This window comes from Prunus dulcis, chromosome 2 (assembly GCF_902201215.1).
Source record: "Prunus dulcis chromosome 2, ALMONDv2, whole genome shotgun sequence".
NCBI classification, from domain to species: Eukaryota; Viridiplantae; Streptophyta; class Magnoliopsida; order Rosales; family Rosaceae; genus Prunus; species Prunus dulcis.
In genome coordinates, this window is record NC_047651.1 from 10550925 (window position 1) to 10573318 (window position 22394).

At 38.8% G+C, this 22394-nt stretch overlaps 1 protein-coding gene across 3 annotated transcripts; it reads left to right on the plus strand.

The window, feature by feature from the left end:
- The first annotated feature begins 251 nt into the window (after nt 1-251).
- LOC117617226 (phosphatidylinositol-3-phosphatase myotubularin-1-like) lies at nt 252-21347 on the plus strand. 3 transcript variants are annotated; one of them, XM_034346517.1, is made up of 19 exons: nt 252-532; nt 635-715; nt 960-1034; nt 2182-2253; nt 2902-2971; nt 4022-4071; nt 5100-5389; nt 5509-5582; nt 5659-5722; nt 5945-6010; nt 7241-7340; nt 7421-7534; nt 8800-8969; nt 9065-9149; nt 10167-10385; nt 11182-11241; nt 11402-11466; nt 19266-19545; nt 20318-21347. In XM_034346517.1, the coding sequence occupies exons 1-19, from the start codon at nt 254-256 to the stop codon at nt 20834-20836; spliced, it is 2733 nt and encodes a 910-aa protein (XP_034202408.1). In that variant the 5' UTR covers nt 252-253; the 3' UTR covers nt 20837-21347. The 3 variants fall into 3 exon arrangements, with proteins under 3 accessions (XP_034202408.1, XP_034202409.1, XP_034202410.1); XM_034346518.1 differs by lacking the exon at nt 11182-11241; XM_034346519.1 differs by lacking the exons at nt 19266-19545; nt 20318-21347 and adding an exon at nt 11669-11756.
- The last annotated feature ends 1047 nt before the right edge of the window (nt 21348-22394 follow it).

The following is a 22394-nucleotide window of genomic DNA, read 5'->3' on the forward strand; positions in this document are numbered from 1 at the left end:
AATAATATGGATAGTTATGTTCCATAAAAGTAGGATCTATTATCTTTTTTTATTTTTTATTTTAATTTTTTAATATGAAAAATATGAATTTATCATATTATTCTTATTTAATTAATAATTTTAATTCTTAATATTTGAATTAACCAATGATATTTTCTGGTGTTTTGAATGTTTGACCGTTATTTACTTTTTGCTTTATATATATAGATTATATTATAATAATAGATGGCGTGCGAACCGCTGTTCCTTTGAAATGCAGGTAAAGCCCATAGCCGATTTCTACCCACAACAAACAGCGACGACAAAACCTCACGTCTCCATCTCCTTTTTCTCGAGCTCTCTCTCTCTCTCTCTCTCTCTCTCTCTCTCTTCTCTTATCTTGTCAAAAGTTGGACAAACGGTGTCGTTTCGCCGCATGGCAGCGCCAAAGCCCCGCTCAAGCTCAGGTCGATCGACGCCTCTCAGGGACTCTTCCGAGTCCGAGAAGATGGAGGCCACTGGTAGCTGGGACGCCCTCGACTGGACCATTGAGGTCCTCTTCTTTCCCCTCTTCTAGGGCTATTTTCCTATGAATTTTCCGTTTCTAATGAAATTTAGTTGATCAATTTCTTCATTTTTTGTTTTTGTTTTGCAGCCGGTTTCGCGGTCCGTTTCTCAGTCGGTTTCGCGTGTGCAATTGGAATGCTTGCTTGAAGCTGAACAGGTCGAAGTTGAGGTACTTGGAATGCTTTGTTGAATTCTTGAATGATAATGCGAAATAGGGATTATTGAAGTGCAATGTAATTCTTTTGTTCTTGTAGTTTTGAATTCTTGATCAATTCTGCATAGCTGTGGAGGATTTTTTCTTTGTAAAATTTGTAAATAACAATAGTTACTGACGAAGATGGATGTAATGTGGTGTTTTGTTCATTAACTAATGGTATGCATAAGAAACCTTAATATTCAAAGTTTACTTTCAGGGGTATGGCGTTGTTCTTGTAAATACTGATGAGGCAGGTACCTTGATAGTGACCAATTTTCGTCTTCTTTTCTTGGTAAGTAATTCATATGATATTCAACAATATACCCTCTTCAATGTGCTCATTCTAAAGTTTAGTTCTGTTCTTTTTATGCATATCCCAAGGAAAATTTATGTTAGAAGAGTAACACTGAAATTGATGTTATATATGTGGCAATCTAGAGTGAGTAATGTTAGAAGAGTGAGTTTGAAACAAAAAGCTCTCTCTCTCTCTCTCTCTCTTTCTCTCGGTTGAAAATTAGATATGTCCCGAAGGGCACCCACGAGCTCTTAACCACTTAGGATATACTATTTTTCCAATGTGGGATCTTGAATCCTAACATTCCACCACGCTTCTTTACCCAACGTCTTCGTCAGTATTCATTAACTCGATATCATGCGCATACATAACACCAATCATTTTAATCAAGCCTATAGGTCGCCCCTTCCATAGAATGGGGCCCAGTTGCATGGGTAGAACTTGCCCATAAAAACCAGCTTGTAAGGGAAGGGTGCCCAAGAGCTCTTAGACCACTCTAGGATTTGCTATTCTTCCAATGTGGGATCTTGAGTCCTAACACCACTGGTATAATTACATAAAGCCATAAATTTACATATTGGGCTGACCTGAGTATCTGTATAATTAGTGTCAACAGTCAGCCATATTAATCCGGCCTCTTCTGATTTTGTTTCATATATTCTGCTCGACATTGTTTCAATGTGCAATTGATGCATATGATGAAGAGGAAGAAGGTGATGGGGAAAATTAGAAAAAACAAATGGGAGAAGAAAACGCTTCAAGATTTGTGAGAAGAAATTGTTGATCCCTTTCTTATATTATGCTATGTTATACTTGCTTAGTGTGAAACGCTAAGAGAGGAGCCCTCTTACCTATCAATGGATAGATCTCCATGATGTCAATTCTGGCCCTATGGCTTGCTCATTAAAAAAAAAAAAAAGGTCTTCTACTAGATATTGCATTTGTTAGGCCTAATTTCTATGTATTTTACTGTTAGTGAAATTGTTTGCCCCTAAGTTGCCTATGGTTTGGAGGAATGTAAAACATTTAATTCTTGTATTTAATAATCTTTGATATAATGATGGTCTTGGTTGGTGGTGTACTTGTGTGTTCCCATTTTTTTCTACCCCAGGTTATTTGATATGCTTACTTTTTGTTTTTCAAGAGTGAGGGAACTAGGAATGTTATTGCACTTGGCACGATACCTTTGGCAACAATTGAGAAGTTCAACAAATTTGTAAGTTCTAATCGAGATATGCGTATTTATCTTTTGTGATAACTTTGGTTTTGGTGCTCCAGTCTCAAATATATTTGTACTTGTAACTTTTACGGGAGATGCCTGGCAACATGTTTTTAACTGTTAGTGAAATGCTTAATATTTATTATTTAAAAGAAACTGTATTCATATGAAATATTTTATTACATTTTTAACTACAAAAGCTCTCTCATCCAAGTCCTCTCCACCTCCATCATGTTTGCCATTCGTGCTTTCCTATTGGTTGTTCCACTTTGCTAGTGATATACCAACAATACATCAGTGATCAACCCTTTTTGACATATGATCTTTTTCTTTTGAACCATTTATCTCTTCACTCGTTGTCGCATTTTCTTTGTTTGTTTCTTCTTGTTCTTTTGAGAATAAATTCATTCTTTGCCATGTTTTGAGAGATGGCTGAGCTTTAAGACGACTTAAGTTTCCTTGGTTTTGTTTGCTCAACTAAATCATTGAATGGACTCAAAAAGAAAAATGACCAATATATATATGTCTGTTAGTGATCGGACTCTTTTAATTATTTTACTATTCAATGTTGTTTTTCACCTTTTATTGTGCTTTTCTTTGTGTGTATGGCAATATCTAGTTCATTGTATTTCCTTGAGTTTGTAGGTTGTAAAGAATCAATCAGCCCCTCGTCAATCTGACAAGACTCCATCAAGGCGACTTCTTCAGGTCATTGGTATGATTTCATATGAAGTACTCATGTTAATTTTGTATTGCTTTGTATCTTTTTCTTGTTTAATCGGTTGTCATGTGAGATTTTGTGTATCATTTGAAGAATGTGTTTGATGAGAGGTCTGGATTCTATCCTAGATCTAAACTAATTCAGTCAAATTGCTGTTTTAATGGTAATTTGTAGATTGTTAGATAGTTTTAGTGAACCACACAGAAATCCTCAGCACTGCTAAGTATGGGTGTCATGGCAGTAACATGGTTATCTGACTGAGTGGTATTAAAGATCAATGGTTTTGTGCAGGCAAAAGTTTTCCTCATGGTCTACTTTGATTTTCTCGAATAGTGCCAGTTTGCATTTCTGCAGACAGACACACACACAGACACAGACACAGAGACAGACACAGACTCTCTTTCTCTCTTTCTCTGGGTGTGTGGTGAGAATAGAACTTATACAATTTTGAATGCCCACTTAAAGAAGCAGCCTACATGTGTTCTTTTCTGTTCTGATCAACCTGAGAGCGTTCATGATCATACGCATTTCTTTGTTTACTGTCATGACCACTCTGGAAATTTGCAATGACAATTTGTACTTGAACAAGTTAACAGTTTCCAGTAGATTTAAGTTTTTACACGAGCCAAATGTTTTTGTGGATTCTTGTTCGTAACAATTTGGACTTCTCACTACAGCCGTGCACTTTCCTCTTTACTTCTGTTAGAAGTTTGAAGTTTAGACCGCTTCCCTTTCCACATATGGTCATAGTGACTGAAGGGATTATGTTAGTTCATTATGATCCTTTGTTAATTAATGTTTGGGAAATTTAAGGTTCCTTCAATAAGACTTAGCTGTGTAGCTGTCTATATTTTTTATAAGCAATCTTTTCTTTTTAATTCCATAGTAACTACTGGAATTGTGGCACCAACTATGAGTGGTTGTGTATGGGATCCGTTGATTAGATACTCATATATTTTATTAAATCTAGTTTGCTAGTCATATGGTAGGTCTTCTGCAGAGACTGTGAGAGAACTAATAGTTCCATGTATTTGTATTTTGCAGGTAAAGACATGAGGATCATCGTCTTTGGCTTTCGCCCTAAAACAAGGCAGGTAAATTTTCCTGTGAAAACTTCTCGACTCTTTTGCATTCTGGTCCAGTATATCGCTGTTAAAGTTTTTATATCCTTAAAATTTCGGTTAAAGACTATCAAATGGTTTATGGTGTGAAAAAACTGAATGACACTTTCAAAAACTAATGTTATCAAATTAAGATGATCATCCTTTTCTTTTTAAAGACAAAATGTACTTTATGAAATCCCTTGAATGCTCTTCATTACATTGATTGTCTAATTAACATCAGTCATCATCATCATCTTTCACCAAAGGGGACATTACTATGCTTTTACCATGTTGTGAAAATCGAGGCTTTAGCTTTAACTTTCACAAAAAATGCCATAAGTCTGGTCGAAATTTTGGACAGTCTCTCCGATATTTCAGCAAGAATAAATGCAGCTAAAGTTGCAAAAAGCAGTTCAGCAGCTACCTTTTGCAGCAGCATATTGCAGCAACTAGCAACAGCTGAAACCAAATTCGTAACAGCTGCTGGCAGCTGCACAAAGGGGCAGCACGTCTGGACCACATATACAGAAAAAGTATTATGTATATTATACTTGTATATGTATATTATACTTATATATGTACATTATGCTTATATATGTTATTTTATATAATACTTCAGTTTATGTTTACATATGTGCAAAGTAAAAGAAGCTTTTTTCTTTTAAAAATTACAGCCTTATAAAATTACAAAATTGTGGACAAGTTCTCCGCCGCAGAAAATACAAACTACAAAAAACAATGATGAAAAGAGTAGTTTGTTATGTTAGGGGTTCTGACATAATTTGGCTTAGAGGGGAGAATGCGACGGTATGATAACTTAAAAGAATGAGCAGTTTATATAATTGGTTTCTTGTGGCCTATCAACTCGAAATGGCTTACAAAACCTTGGTGTCGTGTATCAAAGCTGAATTTTTTTTTAAAATTATGATGAATTCTTTTAGTTGCTTGCATGTGAAGTTGTGAACAGCTGTCTAACATGGGTATTGTTTTTTACCTGAAAAAAAAAAAAAAACTTGCAGAGACGTGCAGTATTTAATGCACTATTAAAGTGTACAAAGCCAGCGAATCTATGGGATCTTTATGCTTTTGTTTCTGGACCTTCCAAATTCAATAACACCAACCCAAAGGTGCGGTTACTAAATGAGTATCTTCGGCTTCTCGGAAAAGGCTCCTTACGTGCATCGATGAATATGATTGAGGATGGTTCATTCACATTTTCCAATGATTTGTGGAGAATAAGTAGTATAAATTCCAGCTATACAATGTGCCAGAGTTATCCATTTGCCTTGATAGTTCCGAAATCCATTACGTAAGAGTTTGAGATGCATCCTTCCATACTTCTGCCCTAAGAATTTCAGGGTTTAATGAGGCTTGCTTCATTGCCTTGGAACTACACAACTAATAATTTTGTATGGTTGCTGATGCTAGTGATGATGAGGTGCTCCAGGCTTCCAATTTCCGTGCAAGAGGTCGCTTGCCTGTAGTTACGTGGTGTCATCCAAGTATGCTATAAGTCTTTCGTTACTCTGTTTGTTGTGGTATTTGTACTTGCTTCTCAATATTCTTGACAACTTACAGAAACTGGAGCAGTTCTTGCACGTTCTTCCCAACCCTTGGTTGGTATCATGATGAATATGAGAAGGTAATATAAACTATGTTTTCAAAGCTGAATCTCCTGTCTTTTTGTGCACACACAGAGCACAGACATGCATGACACAATCAAGGGGACAGCCTAAAAAGTAATGTACTTCTGATGCTTCGAATTTGGAGCACCTATATATTATAATATATTTTGGATTATTATTATTATTTATTTATGAAATTGTGTTGATCCACAAATTCACATCCATTCATTTGTCTACAGCAACACCGATGAAAAGATTGTTGCTGCACTTTGTGCTCAACTTACTGGTACAAGAGGTAAACGGAGGTAAGTGATAAGTTTTCTTGTCCATTTTGCTTTGTACTTTTGTTTGTGTTATTTTTTCACATTCATGTTTTCTTGTTTCATCGACTTCCTAATGACTTAGTATCGTTAGTGTGGCATGTCGCAAAACAACAAGCATTAATAATTGTTTATAAGCTGTTTAAAAGCCTCTATGTCCTTCCATGATGCATGTCCTCATTAATTACTTTTTAACATTTCTTATTCCATAACATTCTTCTATGCTTGGGAGCTTTTTGAGTTCAATAAGTGGAGGTAACGGAGGTGGCTAGATTGTTGGATCTATTGGAGGGTGTGAGGTTGTTCACCTCCAGATTGGATAAGAGAATATGGAAGCTTGACCCCTCTGGTCTATTCACATGTCATTCTTTCTGTTCTCATATTCAGAATTGTGGTGAGGGGGAGATCTTCCCCCCTTACAATCAAATTTGGAAGGCCAAGACTCCTCTGAAAGTTAAGATCTTTGTGTGGCAAGCGGTGTTGGGAAAATTAAATACTGGGGATACTTTACAGAGACGTTGTCCCTATTTGTGCATTAGCCCTCACTGGTGTGCTCTATGTAATAAGGCTGGGGACAGCGTGGACCATCTCCTTCTTCATTGCCCTTTCTCCCTAAAGTTGTGGGAAACATTATTGCAGGAAGTTAACACGGTGTGGGTAATACCAGAAGGCTGCTTTGAACTTTTTTCCATCAGAATTGATGCTTTGGGAAGGGGAAAGAAGGCAAAAATTCTCTGGGGTAGTCTGATGCAGGCAGTGGTTTGGAACCTATGGCTGGAACGTAACAGGAGAATTTTTGAGGATTATAAGGGAGGGGGAGTGGCAGAGTTATGGGATAGAGTGAAGTTTTGGGCTGCCCTTTGGGCATCAACTTCCCTTGCCTTTAAGGATGTACCCTATCCTTCAATTATGCGCAATTTGCTAGCCGTAGTATCTTAAGGGGCTGTTTTATGTTTGGTTGGCTAGTTAGGTGTTGAGTGGCCTTGTGTCTGGTTCTTCGGCTAGTGTTTTCTTTTATCTGCAGTCTAATTGTCTTGTTTTGATCCTTACAATTTGAATAAAAATGTTTCTATTCAAAAAAAAATAAGTAGAGGTGGTGTTAATCATTTTCTGATAAACAAATTTGGTTGTACTATTTAATAACATTTATGTCTTATGATATATATATGTTTTAAGAAGATTAAAATGATTGATTGCTTTCTTTCTATGTGTCAGGAAGCTATATATAGCAGATGCAAGACCTCGAAAAAATGCTTTAGCTAATGGTGCCATGGGAGGTGGCTCTGAGTCATCTTCAAATTATTTTCAATCTGAGGTATGTCTATGGTTTGCAATTTTCAATGTTGTTTAATATAAAAAATATATAACATACTATTTTTTTTGGGGGTGTATCAGATAGTTTTCTTTGGGATAGACAACATACACGCAATGAGAGAGAGTTTTGCCCGGCTTAGGGACTACTTAGACACTCATGGTGCGGCTTCATCGGATGGGATGTCATCTTTCTTGGTTAGTCTTGATATCTTATGAATATCTGGATTGTTTATCTGTGTTAAATTGTGGTACTTATCGTTTGTTTATCTTCTGATGGCTATATCTTGTATTATAGGTATGATAAAACATGATTTTCTTTACTTTTGATGGATCTCGTCCATCGGATCTTGTATTCTTTTTTTTTTTTTGGTTCTTTCTTTAATAACTTTCAAGTTTCTTATTGAAAAAATTATAGCTATTATCTTTTCTTGTCTCGAGAATACCATGAGAAATAGGCAGTATAGTTGGGATAAGGTTATTGGGAAGACCATACAACTGCAATTCCAAAGCATGAATGTCGATAAGTAGCTTGTCTCGTAAGTTGTGGCATCACCAAGTTAAACGACTTTGATTTATGTCAAAAATTGGTCCCCTACAATTGCTTCTGTCAATTTTTCAGGGTATATTGGGGACTGCCCTCTCTCTCTTTCCTCTCGTCCCTCTCTCTTCCCTTTCTTTCCTCTCCAATTTTCTCTCTCTCATCTGACGATCGAACCCCAAGGCTGCATCTCCCCTTTCGCATCCCAACATTCTTTTGAAGCTATAGGACTGGTTCTAAATATGGGTTTCCATAAACAGTAACATACCCATCCATCAATTTATTCCACACAAACCTTTATAAGAAATATCCACTTCTCACGTCAAAAATGGGCAAACCTAGAAATATAAACACCCAAAAACTACAGACACAATTTGCATCTGATATTCTTCCGTAAACTTTTCTCAAAGTTGAATATATACTTATTGACTAAATCAAGATTTTTGGGCAAGATCCCCGTGTGCCAAAACAAATGACCCCCTGCAACAATTCTGTAAAAATAATTTTAGTGCGGCCCTTTACAACTGAAAAAAAAAATTGTAGAGGGTTAAATAATCCCTAGAAGTAAGATTTTTACACTCTGCAACAAGTAAGGTTTTTATTTTTTACCAAATGAGGGTTATTCATATACTAGGAAGGTGCCAATTCCAATATTAGATGTATTAAATCAGAAAGTGGAACAAGAGTACTTTTAGAGGGTTGTGGTCCCCAATCCCATGGGCTTAAAAATGGTTTTGCCACTGATGTTGAGGGTTTCGAAGAAGCACTGTTAAGAATGTTGATTTTGGTGAAAGTATTTACAGTTAAAAAATAAGGGAAGGTGAAGTTTCTTATGGCCTTTGTTTTAAATTTAACCAAAAAAAAAAAAAGTTGTGTTTGAGGTGGGTGAGAATATATGTTTTATACTTGTTGCTATTGACAGAGACACGGTGGATGGACTTGGGGTGGAGGCAACCTTAGCAGTATGTCTGCTTCAGTGTCAACTCTCGGGGACAGTGGTTGGTTAATACATGTTCAAAGTGTCTTGGCTGGTTCTGCTTGGATTGCTGCCCGTGTTGCTTTGGAGTCGGCATCAGTGCTTGTGCATTGTAGGTAAGTAATATTATTGTTGCACTCCATCAAATTAGCTGATTCAGTGTTTCCATTTATGGAGTTTTAATCTCCAAATAATCCATTCATTTGTTTAGTGATGGATGGGACAGAACTACTCAGCTGATTTCGCTTGCCAATTTGCTGCTTGATCCATACTATCGGACAGTCACAGGATTTCAGGTATCTGCAGGACATAATTGGACAGTTAAAGTTGCATTTTTATCTGTGGTCCTCGAGTCATATTAGGCTTAGAAAATTCTTTCTAAGCTGTTCTCATTTATGATGCTAGTTTTTCTTCAGTTTTATGAGTACTTTACATGCAAGGTGGAATGTAGGATAATTTTTATTTTGGCAAAATATGCCAAAATCCTTAACAGAAACTCATTTCTGTTAAAAAGGAGTGCATTTGTTTCCATTTATTAGGTGGTCCTTCCGCGGTTTTGATGTTGGAGTGTTGATTGCTCGGAATGGCACACCTTTTGGGGTTCCACTAGAAATTTTTTTTCAATGATTCGAATCGTCTATTTTTCAAGTCTTTATTCATATTGTGGCAAAAAATTAGATAAATTGAAAACCATTAAGACATCTAATTGTGACTAATAAAATAGACGAACACGGTGCTTCAAGAAAACACTAAAATAACAACCATTTAATTGAGCGGTCTAATGGATTTGGATTCAAGTGATTTTTTGTAGAAATGATCTTTGAAGGAAACCTAAAAAATAGACAGTTTGGAGGGTTTAGTATGTTTAGGGGAATTTAGGGTTTGGGCCGGTACCTTACACTGTAAATTCTCAATCGAAACATTGACATTTTTTAAGAAATGAAAATAAAATGACAGAAATAAAAAGATTGTTAGAAAAAAACAATTCTGTTTTTGGGACCACATACAGAATATAATCTTCTGCCTGACTGGGTGCAGAGAGAGCTTATGTGTAGGGACCTAATGCTGAAAGCTCCTTTTATTTCCCTTTTTATTTTAACTCTACACATGCTCGAGTTGCATACTTTGCAAAATTGTGAAACTGGTACATATCCTGGAATTCAACTTCTTACACGGTAGCACTGTAAAATATTTAGTTTAAACATATGGTCAGGTGCTGACAGTAGCGAATGTCTTTTGACTTAGAACATTCAGAATGTGCACTTGTGATGTAATGTGACTCAAAAATACTTTGATTATTTTCTTCTATGCAGGCACTTATTGAGAAAGATTGGCTAGCATTTGGTCATCCATTTGCAGATCGAGTGGGCATGTCAACTGTAACAGGAAGTTGCAGCATACCTTCTGAATTGCCAAGGCAGTCCTCTACTGGGAGTATCCAGTCATCACCCATGCGTCAGCCATCAGCATCGTTCACATCTCAACCGCCTACTTCTCATGCACAGAACAACTATTCTCCCATATTTCTGCAGGTGCGCATTGTTATGTGGGTATATGATAAAGTATTAACTCACTATTTTATACTTCTAAATCAATGTCAATTTTTAAATGTTGAGGATATCCTTCAATTAATAAGCTATTGGTTATTATCCGATGGCTATGATTAGAATCTGAAGAGATGACAGAGCAGCACGATTGTCACCTCCCAACTCTCGCCATCCACCTCTTTTCCCATCTTCCTAGAAAGTAAAAAAAAAAAAAATTTTGCTCAACTCGCGCACCTCCTAAACAAAATATTCGTAAAATACCTTATAGAGGTTGTGGATTAAATGTGTATCTAGGTAGTTATCTTTTGCATCTTCTTAGGACTTATCTTAATTCACCATTGTTCATCTAATTTTCTTGTTCCACCTGATGTGAGGTATTCTACACTAATTGCAATAAAAGTACATCATCTCCAATTCTTTATGTTTTTGAGGTTTCTAGTTACAAATGCATTGTTTGTTTGTTATTTGATGTTTTATTCTTGTGCACAAATAGGAGCAGCCAGGTTCATTAATTGAGAGATGTGAGAGTGACATCCAATATATAATTACATATTACCAAAATTGTTAAATAAGTGGTTAGTTCTTTGTTGAATTTGATTTGAGCAGCAGTTCACTCTCAGTCCAACTTTCAGTTTGTTGTCGAGTTTTCCTTTTTCATTTCGAATGTTGTGTGCTAGATTTTTCTGTACTTTCTCACCATTTGAAAGGAGAATGTATTGCACTGAAAATTGTTGTCTTCAGCATTCATACAGTAATTAATCTAGCTTGTATTTTGATGCAGTGGGTTGATTGCGTTTCACAATTGTTGCGAATGTATCCTTTCGCTTTTGAGTTCTCTTCAGTATGTATCCTTCTTCCAAAATACACTTGTTTCTCTTTTTGGTGAAACTGATCACAAATGTAGTTGAATGTGTTATCGAACAGCTTTATCTGTTCTTTTAATTGCCCTTTGTGGTCGGGGAACAATAGTTCATTAACTTTTCTACTGGTTTGTGATTTAGGCTTTCCTGGTGGATCTTGTGGACTGTGTTCTATCCTGTCGCTTTGGAAACTTCTTCTGTAATAGGTAAATTCCTTTATGAGCATTATCCTTGAAACAGTTTGTTAAGGGGCTTTGATCTTTTGCATACTCTTAATTGATCTGTTTTCCTTTAGATTAGACTGCATGATGAGAATCAAACCAATATCTAGATATCTCAAGATGGTGAATTCACAGTTTTGTTTAGTATCTCAGAATTGGCTTTTCTTACGAGCGTGATATGATGTAGGCATACGTTGATGGATATTGATCTTCCATGGTTATGAGAGGGAAACAAATGACAAACCTTGAGTTCTCAAAAGAAATTTTAAAGCTGAAGGCTAAACTTTATTGGTAATTGACATTTTTAGTAATTTACAACATAGCTTTTAGCCTCTATTTATAAGAGGATAGAGTTGTGCTTCTGCAATATCCTTTCTTCCCAAATTGGTGTTACATTGGTCTGAAGGACATAGGTTGCATATTTCCGACCCATGATCAAGTCTTCAATAATGGTATAGATCTATCCAGGAATGAGACAAGCTGTTGTGGACTCTGCTCAGTGCATTTTGTTTGAAATCACTTCTCGCGGACTTCCTACCTGGGAATTCACTGTTATTATGAATAGAAATTGGTGCTTTCACATCTAGGCAGTCTCCATTACACTATCCTTGAGATAATATACTTTTTAAAATCTTCATAGTTTTTGAATTTAGGAATGAGTGGCCTCAGAGAGAGAGAGAGAAAGTGGGAGGGGGTGCGATGAGTGTTAGACACTTGCCCAGGTTTTTTAATATTGAAGCAAAGGAATTCAGAATCAAGGTTGACGAACTCTCCTATGGAGGATCAATCTTGATTACAGAGAAGGTTAGAGCGCGTGTGTTCCATGTTTCTCTTGAGCTTAGATGTGTGAATTGGCTGGTCAGAGAGCTGCAGAACCTTTTGGAAAATAAAGAACAGAGATTTTTCCGACAGTATAAGGGAGATTCTTTTCAAGTGTGGATGGAAAAGCTTAATAATGGAAAGGGCCTTCATATGCGACTGTCGAAATGTGTACATGGAGTAGTTAGGTCTGTGGTTGTTCCTCAGGGTCGAAACAACTTCGGATGGGTTTTAATGAAAGAAAACTTAGAGCCATATTGACAGGGAGGATCAACTCGAACATGGTCAACCCAGCGGCAGAAGCTGATTGTTTCGTTTCGAGTGGCAATGGTAGATCGGTGGGTAAAACTTACAAGGAGGCGGTAGAAAGTGAGAATGGGCATGAAAGGGTGGCTACTGGGAACAAAACTACGGTTGGGAACTCGAACTGGAGTTGGGTGGTAGCCTGTGAGAGGCAAGTTCTACATCAATCTTGGAGTGATATCAGGTTGGCCCTAACAAGCTGGTGAGATAAAGAGATTGAACTATTTCCATACCAGATTAACAGGGCCTTCTTTGTTTGTGATAGTAAAGAGGAGGCTATTAGTGTTAATAACATTGGTAAGCTGGCGGTGGAGGGACAAACAGACGTACTTTTATATAGTTGGGAACGTGGTCTGGAAAATAATATCCCTAAAATTGTTAGCTATGGAGGCTGGCTTGGGGTCTCTGGTCTTCCTATGCATTGGTGGAGAAAAGATTTCTTTGAACGTATTGGGAATGAATGTGGGGGGCTGATTGAATTGGACCAGAGAACGGAAAACTTCAAGTATCTGTTCGAAGCAAGAATCAAAACCAGGAAAAACCAAGTCGGATTTCTTCCCGAGATTGTGATTCTCAATGAAGGATCTGAGTCCTATTTTGTGAAAATTAGACCTTTATCTCCTGCGATTAGGCCCACAAACTACCGGTTCCCTCTGCCTAAAATGGCGGGTGGCCGGAAACCAGTGGAACCAAGCGACGGTGGAGGTCTTTTCAATCATGGGGACTTTTTTTCAACGCACGTGGAGGGGGAAAGGGGCAATCACATTGAGAAGCGGAACTTCGAAGGTATCGAGAAGGATTGCGATAGATTGGCGGCTAGAACATTGGAATGCGGAAGTGGGATCTGTGGGATCGGCAGATTACCTGGATCGCTGGATCCACAGCTGGAGCCAACTTCGAAGTCTTGTCAACTTCCTGTAGATCTCGTCAGAAGGTCAACCAATTTGGGGGTTAAGAAATCCTGCGCATGGGCTTTTAATTGAGGCCCAAAATTTGGGCCTGTTTCGGAAGCCATTTCTGAGCCAAATCCTGCAATTAAATCTGTATCTAATTATGGGCCTGGAGGTAATTGCAACCCAATACTATACTTTTAGGGTAATGTGAGTTGGGCTGGGCCCGCTCAACATGAAACCAGATTTAGATCTAAGTTCTGTAGGATTAGTGGAAGAAAGACTATATCTAAAAGACGGGGCGTCTCCTCAACTCACGATGTGCGATCTGGACACGGAGGGGAGTTTGCAACTATATCTGAAGAGAGACAGGGGGACGAATCGTGCGATTCTGTGGATGGCAGATCAATCGCTTCAGTTGGAACTGAGGAGGACGATCTCCCATCTGAGGTGGAGGAGACAGTTGATGTAATTGAAAGTGACGACAAGTCTGTGGCTGGAATTTTGACTGGGTTGATTGATGGGCTGGTTTTGGAGGGTCATGGCGGGCTGGAGGATAAAAATTGTGAGGAAGATGATAAGGTGCCAGGTATGGAAAGAGGCGGAGAGGCCGGGCCTTTGAATTCACAAGACATTGAGGGGGACAATGGTGATGGAGTGGTAGGGGAGAAGACCAAAGAAGTTGAATTTGTGAGTTACTGCAGAAGAAAGAGGTTTGGGGAGGAGAAGCATTCCCGGATAATGGCCAAGCTGAATCTCACGATGGTTCCCATTAGGAAGCAGTTATCACTTGGGTGCCTCTCGAAATCTAGCCGATCAAATGGTGAATCTAGCAGGAAGGGGAAACGGTGTTCGACTAGGGTTGAACCGGAAGTGGATAGTGTGCAGTCTACTTTGCTTATGAGGGAGGTCAAGTTAAATAAATGAAGATCATATCTTGGAATGTGAGAGGTCTCGGGAGCAAAAGGAAAAGGGTGATGGTGAAGGAGCAGTTGTTAAGAATAAATCCAGATATTGTTATTTTGCAGGAGACAAAGAAAGAAGTTTTTGATAGAAGACTTGCAGCTGGTGTTTGGGGGTCTAGATTCAAAGAGTGGGTGTATGCCCCTTCAAGGGGTAGGTCTGGTGGGATTGTGGTGATGTGGAATTCTCAAACTACCTCCATTTCTGACTTTGAAATTGGGGAATTTTCTGTTTCTATAAGAATTTTGGACGCTTCTGGGGGGGATTGGTGGCTATCAGGTATTTATGGCCCTTGTCATCCTAGGGATAGAAGAAGATTTTGGGAGGAATTAGCGGGGTTGTTCGGTTTGTGTGGTAACAAGTGGTGTATTGGGGGGGATTTTAATGTGGTTAGGTTTGTATCTGAGAAATCTAACGGAGGTAGGATGACAAGTAGTATGAAGATTTTCAATGATTTTATCGATGACACTAACCTGCGAGACCCAAACCTATTGAATGCTTCCTTTACATGGTCTAATTTTAGGGAAAACGCAGTGTGCAGAAGACTGGACAGATTCCTCTTTTCTGAAGAATGGGAAGATTCCTTCCCCCATGTTAAACATACGGGGTTAGCAAGAGTTACTTCTGATCACTGTCCAATTATGTTGGACACCTCTAATTTGAAATGGGGTCCTGGCCCGTTCCGCTTTGAAAATATGTGGATCGAACACCCGGAGTTTAAGAAGAAATTCAAATAGTGGTGGGGGGAAGATCAGATTAACGGATGGGAGGGTGACAAGTTCTCTAGAAGGCTGAGGACTATAAAACAGAAAATAAAGGACTAGAATAAAGAAGTATTTGGGGATTTGGTCTTTGCAAAGAAAGAGGCAGAGGCTAGAATTGCTGCTCTTGATTTGATGGAAGGGCAGGGAGGGTTAGATAATATTCTGAGAAAAGAAAGGGAAGATTTATACTTTATGGTGAGTGATTTAGTTCACAAAGAAGAGGTGAAGTGGAGACAAAGGGGGAAAATCCAGTGGGCAAGAGATGGGGACAGCAACACCAAGTTTTTTCATCGTATAGCTAGTGGCAGAAGGAAAAGAAATTTTATTCAGAAGCTGGAAGTAGCGGGTGGTGGTGTGGTTGTCAGTGAAGGGGAAATAGAATTGGAGATAATTAATTTCTTCAAAAATCTATATAGCAGCAATGCAGAGGCGGGGGGGTGCTTGGAAGGTCTGAATTGGAATGCAATTAGTGTTGAGGAGGCTGAATGGTTGGATAGACCCTTTGAAGAGGAGGAGGTTAAAAGGGCGGTTTTCGACTGTGGGATTGATAAATCGCCAGGTCCAGATGGGTTTTCCATGCTTCTTTTTCAGTCTTGCTGGGATATTGTGAAAGAGGATCTTATGAAAGTTATGGCGGACTTCTTCAATTGTGGTATAATCAATGCAATCACAAATGAGACGTTCATCTGCCTCATTCCCAAAAAGAAGGAATCCATTAAAGTTTGTGATTTCTGGCCTATCAGTCTGGTGACAAGTTTGTACAAAATGGTGTCGAAAGTTTTGGCTTCTAGACTGCGGGAAGTCTTGGGCAGCACTATATCTAGTTATCAGAGTGCTTTTGTGCAGGGTAGGCAAATTTTGGATGCGGTCTTGATTGCCAATGAGGTGGTGGAGGAAAGTCGAAGGCTTAACAAATCTGGAATGGTGTTCAAAATTGACTTAGAGAAAGCCTACGATCACGTGGAATGGAGATTTGTTAATGAGGTTTTGATTAGAAAAGGATTTGGGGACAGGTGGAGAAGCTGGATTCGTGGTTGCCTTGAGACGGCTAATTTTTCTGTGATGATTAATGGAAGACCAAGGGGTAAATTTCGTGCCTCTAGGGGTCTGAGACAAGGAGACCCGCTCTCCCCTTTCCTATTCACTTTGGTGATGGATGTGTTAAGCAGAATTATGGAGAAAGCTCAAGATGCTGATGAGTTTCATGGACTTTCCGGGGGGAATGGGATGGTAGAGATATCCCACCTTCAGTTTGCTGATGATACCATTTTTTTCATAGAGGATAAAGAGGAGTACTGGAATAATCTCCTTCAAATTCTGGAATTGTTCTGTTTTGTGTCGGGTATGAAAATCAACAAATCAAAATGTTCTCTAGTTGGAATTAATCTTGAAGAAGGGATGGTGAATGAGATGGCTGGGGCGTGGGGATGCGAAGTGGGGGTCTGGCCTATGTTGTATTTGGGTCTTCCCCTAGGTGGGAACCCCAGGGCGATCAAGTTTTGGGATCCCGTTGTGGAAAAAGTGGAGAATAGATTACAAAAATGGAAGCGAGCTTGCCTATCCAAAGGGGGAAGAGTCACAATGATTCAGGCTGTGTTGTGTAGTATTCCTATCTACTACATGTCCCTTTTCCGGATTCCTATTGGAGTAGCCAATAGAATCGAGAAGCTTATGAGGGATTTTCTGTGGGAAGGCTTGGATGGGAAATGTAACCACGCTGTGAGTTGGGAGGTGGTGGGCAAGGCAAAATTCTGTGGAGGGTTAGGGGTGGGTTCGTTGAGGGCTAGATGTGCGGCTTTGCGGGCAAAATGGCTTTGGCGTTTTCCTAATGAACCTCATGCTCTTTGGCATAAAGTGATTAGAAGCATTTATGGAATGGATACAAATGGGTGGGATGCTAAACCTGCAACTCGGGGATCTTGCCGCAGCCCTTGGAGGGACATTTCTAGCGGCTATAATTTGTTTCTTCAAGGCTGTGTTTTTGTGGTAGGATGTGGAGTTAGGGTCAGATTCTGGGAAGATGACTGGAGCAGGGGAGGTGTTTTGAAAGTGGTGTTCCCAAGACTCTTCAATCTGTCCAGGAAGCAAAACCACAATATTTCCTCTTTTACGAGCTCGGATGGGCTCATTCTCAGCTGGGATTTTGGTTTCAGAAGGAATCTCAATGAATTGGAGATAACGGAGGTGGCTAGATTGTTGGATCTATTGGAGGGTGTGAGGTTGTTCACCTCCAGATTGGATAAGAGAATATGGAAGCTTGACCCCTCTGGTCTATTCACCTGTCATTCTCTCTGTTCTCATATTCAGAATTGTGGTGAGGGGGAGATCTTCCCCCCGTACACTCAAATTTGGAAGGCCAAGACTCCTCTGAAAGTTAAGATCTTTGTGTGGCAAGCGGTGTTGGGAAAACTAAATACTGGGGATACTTTACAGAGACGTTGTCCCTATTTGTGCATTAGCCCTCACTGGTGTGCTCTATGTAATAAGGCTGGGGACAGCGTGGACCATCTCCTTCTTCATTGCCCTTTCTCCCTAAAGTTGTGGGAAACATTATTGCAGGAAGTTAACACGGTGTGGGTAATACCAGAAGGCTGCTTTGAACTTTTTTCCATAAGAATTGATGCTTTGGGAAGGGGAAAGAAGGCAAAAATTCTCTGGGGTAGTCTGATGCAGGCAGTGGTTTGGAACCTATGGCTGGAACGTAACAGGAGAATTTTTGAGAATTATAAGGGAGTGGGAGTGGCAGAGTTATGGGATAGAGTGAAGTTTTGGGCTGCTCTTTGGGCATCAACTTCCCTTGCCTTTAAGGATGTACCCTATCCTTCAATTATGCGCAATTTGCTAGCCGTAGTATCTTAAGGGGCTGTTTTATGTTAGGTTGGCTAGTTAGGTGTTGAGTGGCCTTGTGTCTGTTTCTTCGGCTAGTGTTTTCTTTTATCTGCAGTCTAAATGCCTTGTTTTGATCCTTACAATTTGAATAAAAATGTTTCTATTCAAAAAAAAATAAGAGGATAAAAAAACCTTCGCCCTAACAAAATTAAATCCTAATTTCAACATAAATAGTTTCTACTTTCCAAAAAAAAAAAACTCTACTAAAAGAGCCCGAAAGGTCAAAACCTAATTAAATAAGCTCCTGCATTTTGTAGAAGGTAACCTTTGAATATCATTATATGCATAGATGAGGAGCTCAAGTGGCAGTTTAGTTTCTGTTGGTTTTTAAATTATTATTATTATTATTATTATGTTTTTCCTGGCTAGGGTTTATTACTTTAGGGTGTGGAGTCAGTTACCTAAGATATAAACAGGTAAAATAACAAAGGTCCAGCAGACCATTACGCAGCAGACTTGAGCAGTAACTATAGAGATTTCGTAAGTGAATTGTGTAACCTAGTCATCATAAATTACTCTGTAATAATGTACTTGTACATGTATTACTAAGTCATCATATGATTGCATGTAGCGGGCCGCAGTGATAGTCTGGATAGGATGGGGAAGAATCTAGAGCAGGTTGTGATGGGGAAGAATCTAGAGCAGGTTGTGTTTCAAATGCTTGGACATATTTGATAGGGCAAGGTAGTGGATCTAGTAGATCGACTAGCTGTTTCAACTATGCTTTTGAAGCTTGGAAAGGATTAAACTTTATCAACGACATACATTATGTTTTGGAATGAATATCAAATTTTGTTCAGGGGAGACTCATGATAATGAGTTCAGAAAATTCTTATCATATTTTGATTTCTACTCGTGATATTTTGTAGTATATTTCATTGTTAATCACTTGGTGTGTCCATGTCTTCGGAATGTTGATAGTGGTGAGGTTTTCTAGTTGTTCATATGCATTGATATCATAGTTACTGGCAGTGTCAAAAACCAAATCCTTCACTTGGTCAACATCTATTTGTTCTTCTTCCCCTTCTTTTTTTTTCTGTGAGCTTCTTTTGAGTTCATCATGGTTTGGTTATTTAATTTCTTTTTTTATTATTTGAGAGAAGTACTGAAATTTGAAATAGACTAACTTATTCTCCTGTTTGCTTATCTATTTCAGTGAAAAGGAGAGGCAGCAATGTGGTGTACCTGAAGCTTGTGGATGCATGTGGGCATATTTGGCCGATTTGCGTGCTTCGAAGGGAAGTTCTCATGTGCACTATAACTACTTTTATGATCCATTGAAGCATGATGGTCCAATATTGCCTCCAGCAGCAGCTTTAGCACCAACTCTCTGGCCTCAATTCCATCTCCGATGGGCTTGTCCCGCAGAGGCTCAAGCTGGAGATGTTGAAGCTCAATTTAGGAAGATGGATATTAAATTCTCTGAACTACAGAAGGTAATAGTTCTTACTTTTAGGCCCTAGTGAGTGAATGAATGAATGGCTGGATTGTTAAATTGCAGGTTCAAACCTAGTAGGATGTTCCAGTCGAAAGCTTTAAGTATATATATTTGTGTGTTCTTGAGCTCTCTAGAACTCAAGACTAAGACTCTTTTTCTGACTAAAAAAGAAAATTGAGAAATCGCTGAATCGAGAGAGTTTATAAAAAGTGGATTATGAAATGAAAGCAGAAGACAACCAGACATTTTGTTCATGAAATGCCAGTTAAACATATATTTTATGTTTCAAAGGTATCTGTTCTTAATCTTTTATTTATAATCTCTTTTCAATATTGCTCACGATTTCAGCCAAAACTTTAAACATACTGCAACATAGTTACTTGTGAAATTGAACCCAATTGGCCTTTTGGTCATTATATATGTCAATTTATTTTATTTGGTAGATCCAACCTGAATATGATCTGTTTCATTGTGTCAACAACGCCAACCAAAAGAAACATGTTTATGCATCTTTTTGTTGCTTGCAAGTTGTATTTGAAATTACCACCCCTATTTCACACTCACCTGATTAAGGATACAACAAACAATTGGGATAGTTAATTAACATTTTGTTTGTTGTGCTTACTATGTTATTGAAAGCAATGATTTATGTTTTGCGCATCTCTGATCGTTACATTCCTAGAAATAAAATGGCATTCCAAATTTGCTTGTGTGACATGAATAATAACATTTACTGTTGGTAATGTTGGTTCTGTATGAACTCCTCACAGGAAAAAGAAGCGGCAGAAAGGAAAGCTAAAGAAATCACTGCCGTTATGGAATTGTTAAGTGCAGATTTGCAAAATGAAAAGCAAGTCAGCAGCTCAGCTATGATTTTGGCCAAGAGGGCAAGCAAGGAAAGTGAGGCCATAAAGCGAGCTATTCAATCACTGGGATGCAATGTCCACTTTTCAAGCAGTGGAGATTGCACCGTCGACATTGAAAGCAGCCAAATTGAACCTCCACTGAAGTCATCTTATCCTTCAAAAAGAGAAGCAGATGGCGCTGTACAGCGTGATGATAAATCAGACCTCTCTGTTTCAATTACAGTTATGGCAGATGATTTGGTTTCCAGCAACCCAATTGATCGAGTATGTGAAACTTTATGCCCTTTACGCATGCGAGATGGAGGCTGCAGGTGGCCAGATGCTGGCTGTGCTCAGTTGGGTAGCCAATTTGTCGGACTGAAGGCCAACTACGAGGCATTTGATAAACTTTCTATTTATGATAGCTATTTCCAGCCTAAATGAGCAGTACTTAGATTATGAGCTGCTGGAGGTTTGAGCACCAACTTCACTCCTCCAATGTTCTTCCTATTGAAATTTTCAGGTAGAGTTCCAAGTATCTTTAGAACATCCCAAGATTTTTTATAGAATACTATTAAATGAACATGAGAGCAATGCAGATGGAGGGACCCGAAAATTGAAGGATGGGTCTCGAGATCTTTTGTACAGAGGATGTAGAGTTAGTTGAAGGCCATTTTTAGTATAGGCAGGTCTGTGGAGTGGTGAAACGAAAACCAAAATGATACAAGCAAGATCTGGTGTATATATGGTCGTCTACTTCTCATACACTTTTTGTCAGGTGCTCGTATGGAAACCATAAAGGCTAAAATTTATTTCCTAAATTAGGATAGCCTGCGTACAGATTTTAGGCAATTTGAGTTGTGTAATTTTTTCTGTTTATTTTTTGTGGGCATCGATCGATGTATGCCCGGATTGATTCGGATGCAATAAAATTTTGCTTTTCTTTCAGTGGATATATCTTCCTCTATTTTCTAAACTAAAAGGCCCCAACAATAAGACAAAAAAATATAAAGCAGATTAAGAAGAGGCTAGAGAAACTGACATGCATATATACATAAATAAAGGTGAGGAGGGCTTGCCAGTTACCGCAGCTAGGTTTAGGAACATGGGTGGTGGTGGTGCTAGAGATACATTGAGCGATTCTGATTTTGTTTCTGAGTTTAATTTTGATTCAGAATGGGCAAGCCTTCCTCTATGTTTTTTGTCCTTGATAAGTTGTTGGAACCCATTGATCATGCTCGATTTGCTGCTGTTTGCAAAGAATGGTCTTGTCTTGCAGAAGTCTACAATGGTTCGATGACGTAAGAACATACCTCCCATGCTCATGATCCCAACCCAATACCAATTGGCAAAGCGCTATAACTTATTTTGTCTGCGGATCCAGCTTTGAATCCGGACAATTATGCAGTTCTAACTCTTTTTCTTTCATTAAAAGGGGACAAAGTGATTGGACTGGCATTAGATTATCATATGAGTTCACTGACGCTATTTTTAACGAAGGCCAAGTCGTCTATGCATTTGGAAGTGTTACTAGATCGATTGTATCGTTTGACCTTAACTCACTCTACATGTTGGTTAAGAGAGATTTTACAGCACAACCTCATTATATGTTCCAAAACCAAGACCATTATAAAGGCCGAGCATATCTCGTGAAATCAACCGAGGGAGATCCGTTAAAGACTTGTCAAATGAAAGGAAAACTCCTCTAGGCAGTGCATGACCACGGGCATGTTGAGCACGTTGAGCATGTTGAGGTCAAAAGCATTGGAGACGAGGCTCTCTTCGTAGGGGACAACGACTCAATATCATTTTGCCCTTCCAACTATCCTGCATATGCTACGCAGATGATTCCATCACTTTTGGAGAAAATGCATCCATAGCATAGCATGTGACATGGCCATATCTTCAACTTACAGGAGGAAACCATCACCCAACACTGCCCTCCAAGTTATTGGGGAAATGGTGTCCCAACACCATTTTGTTTACTTGCAAGTTCATCTTA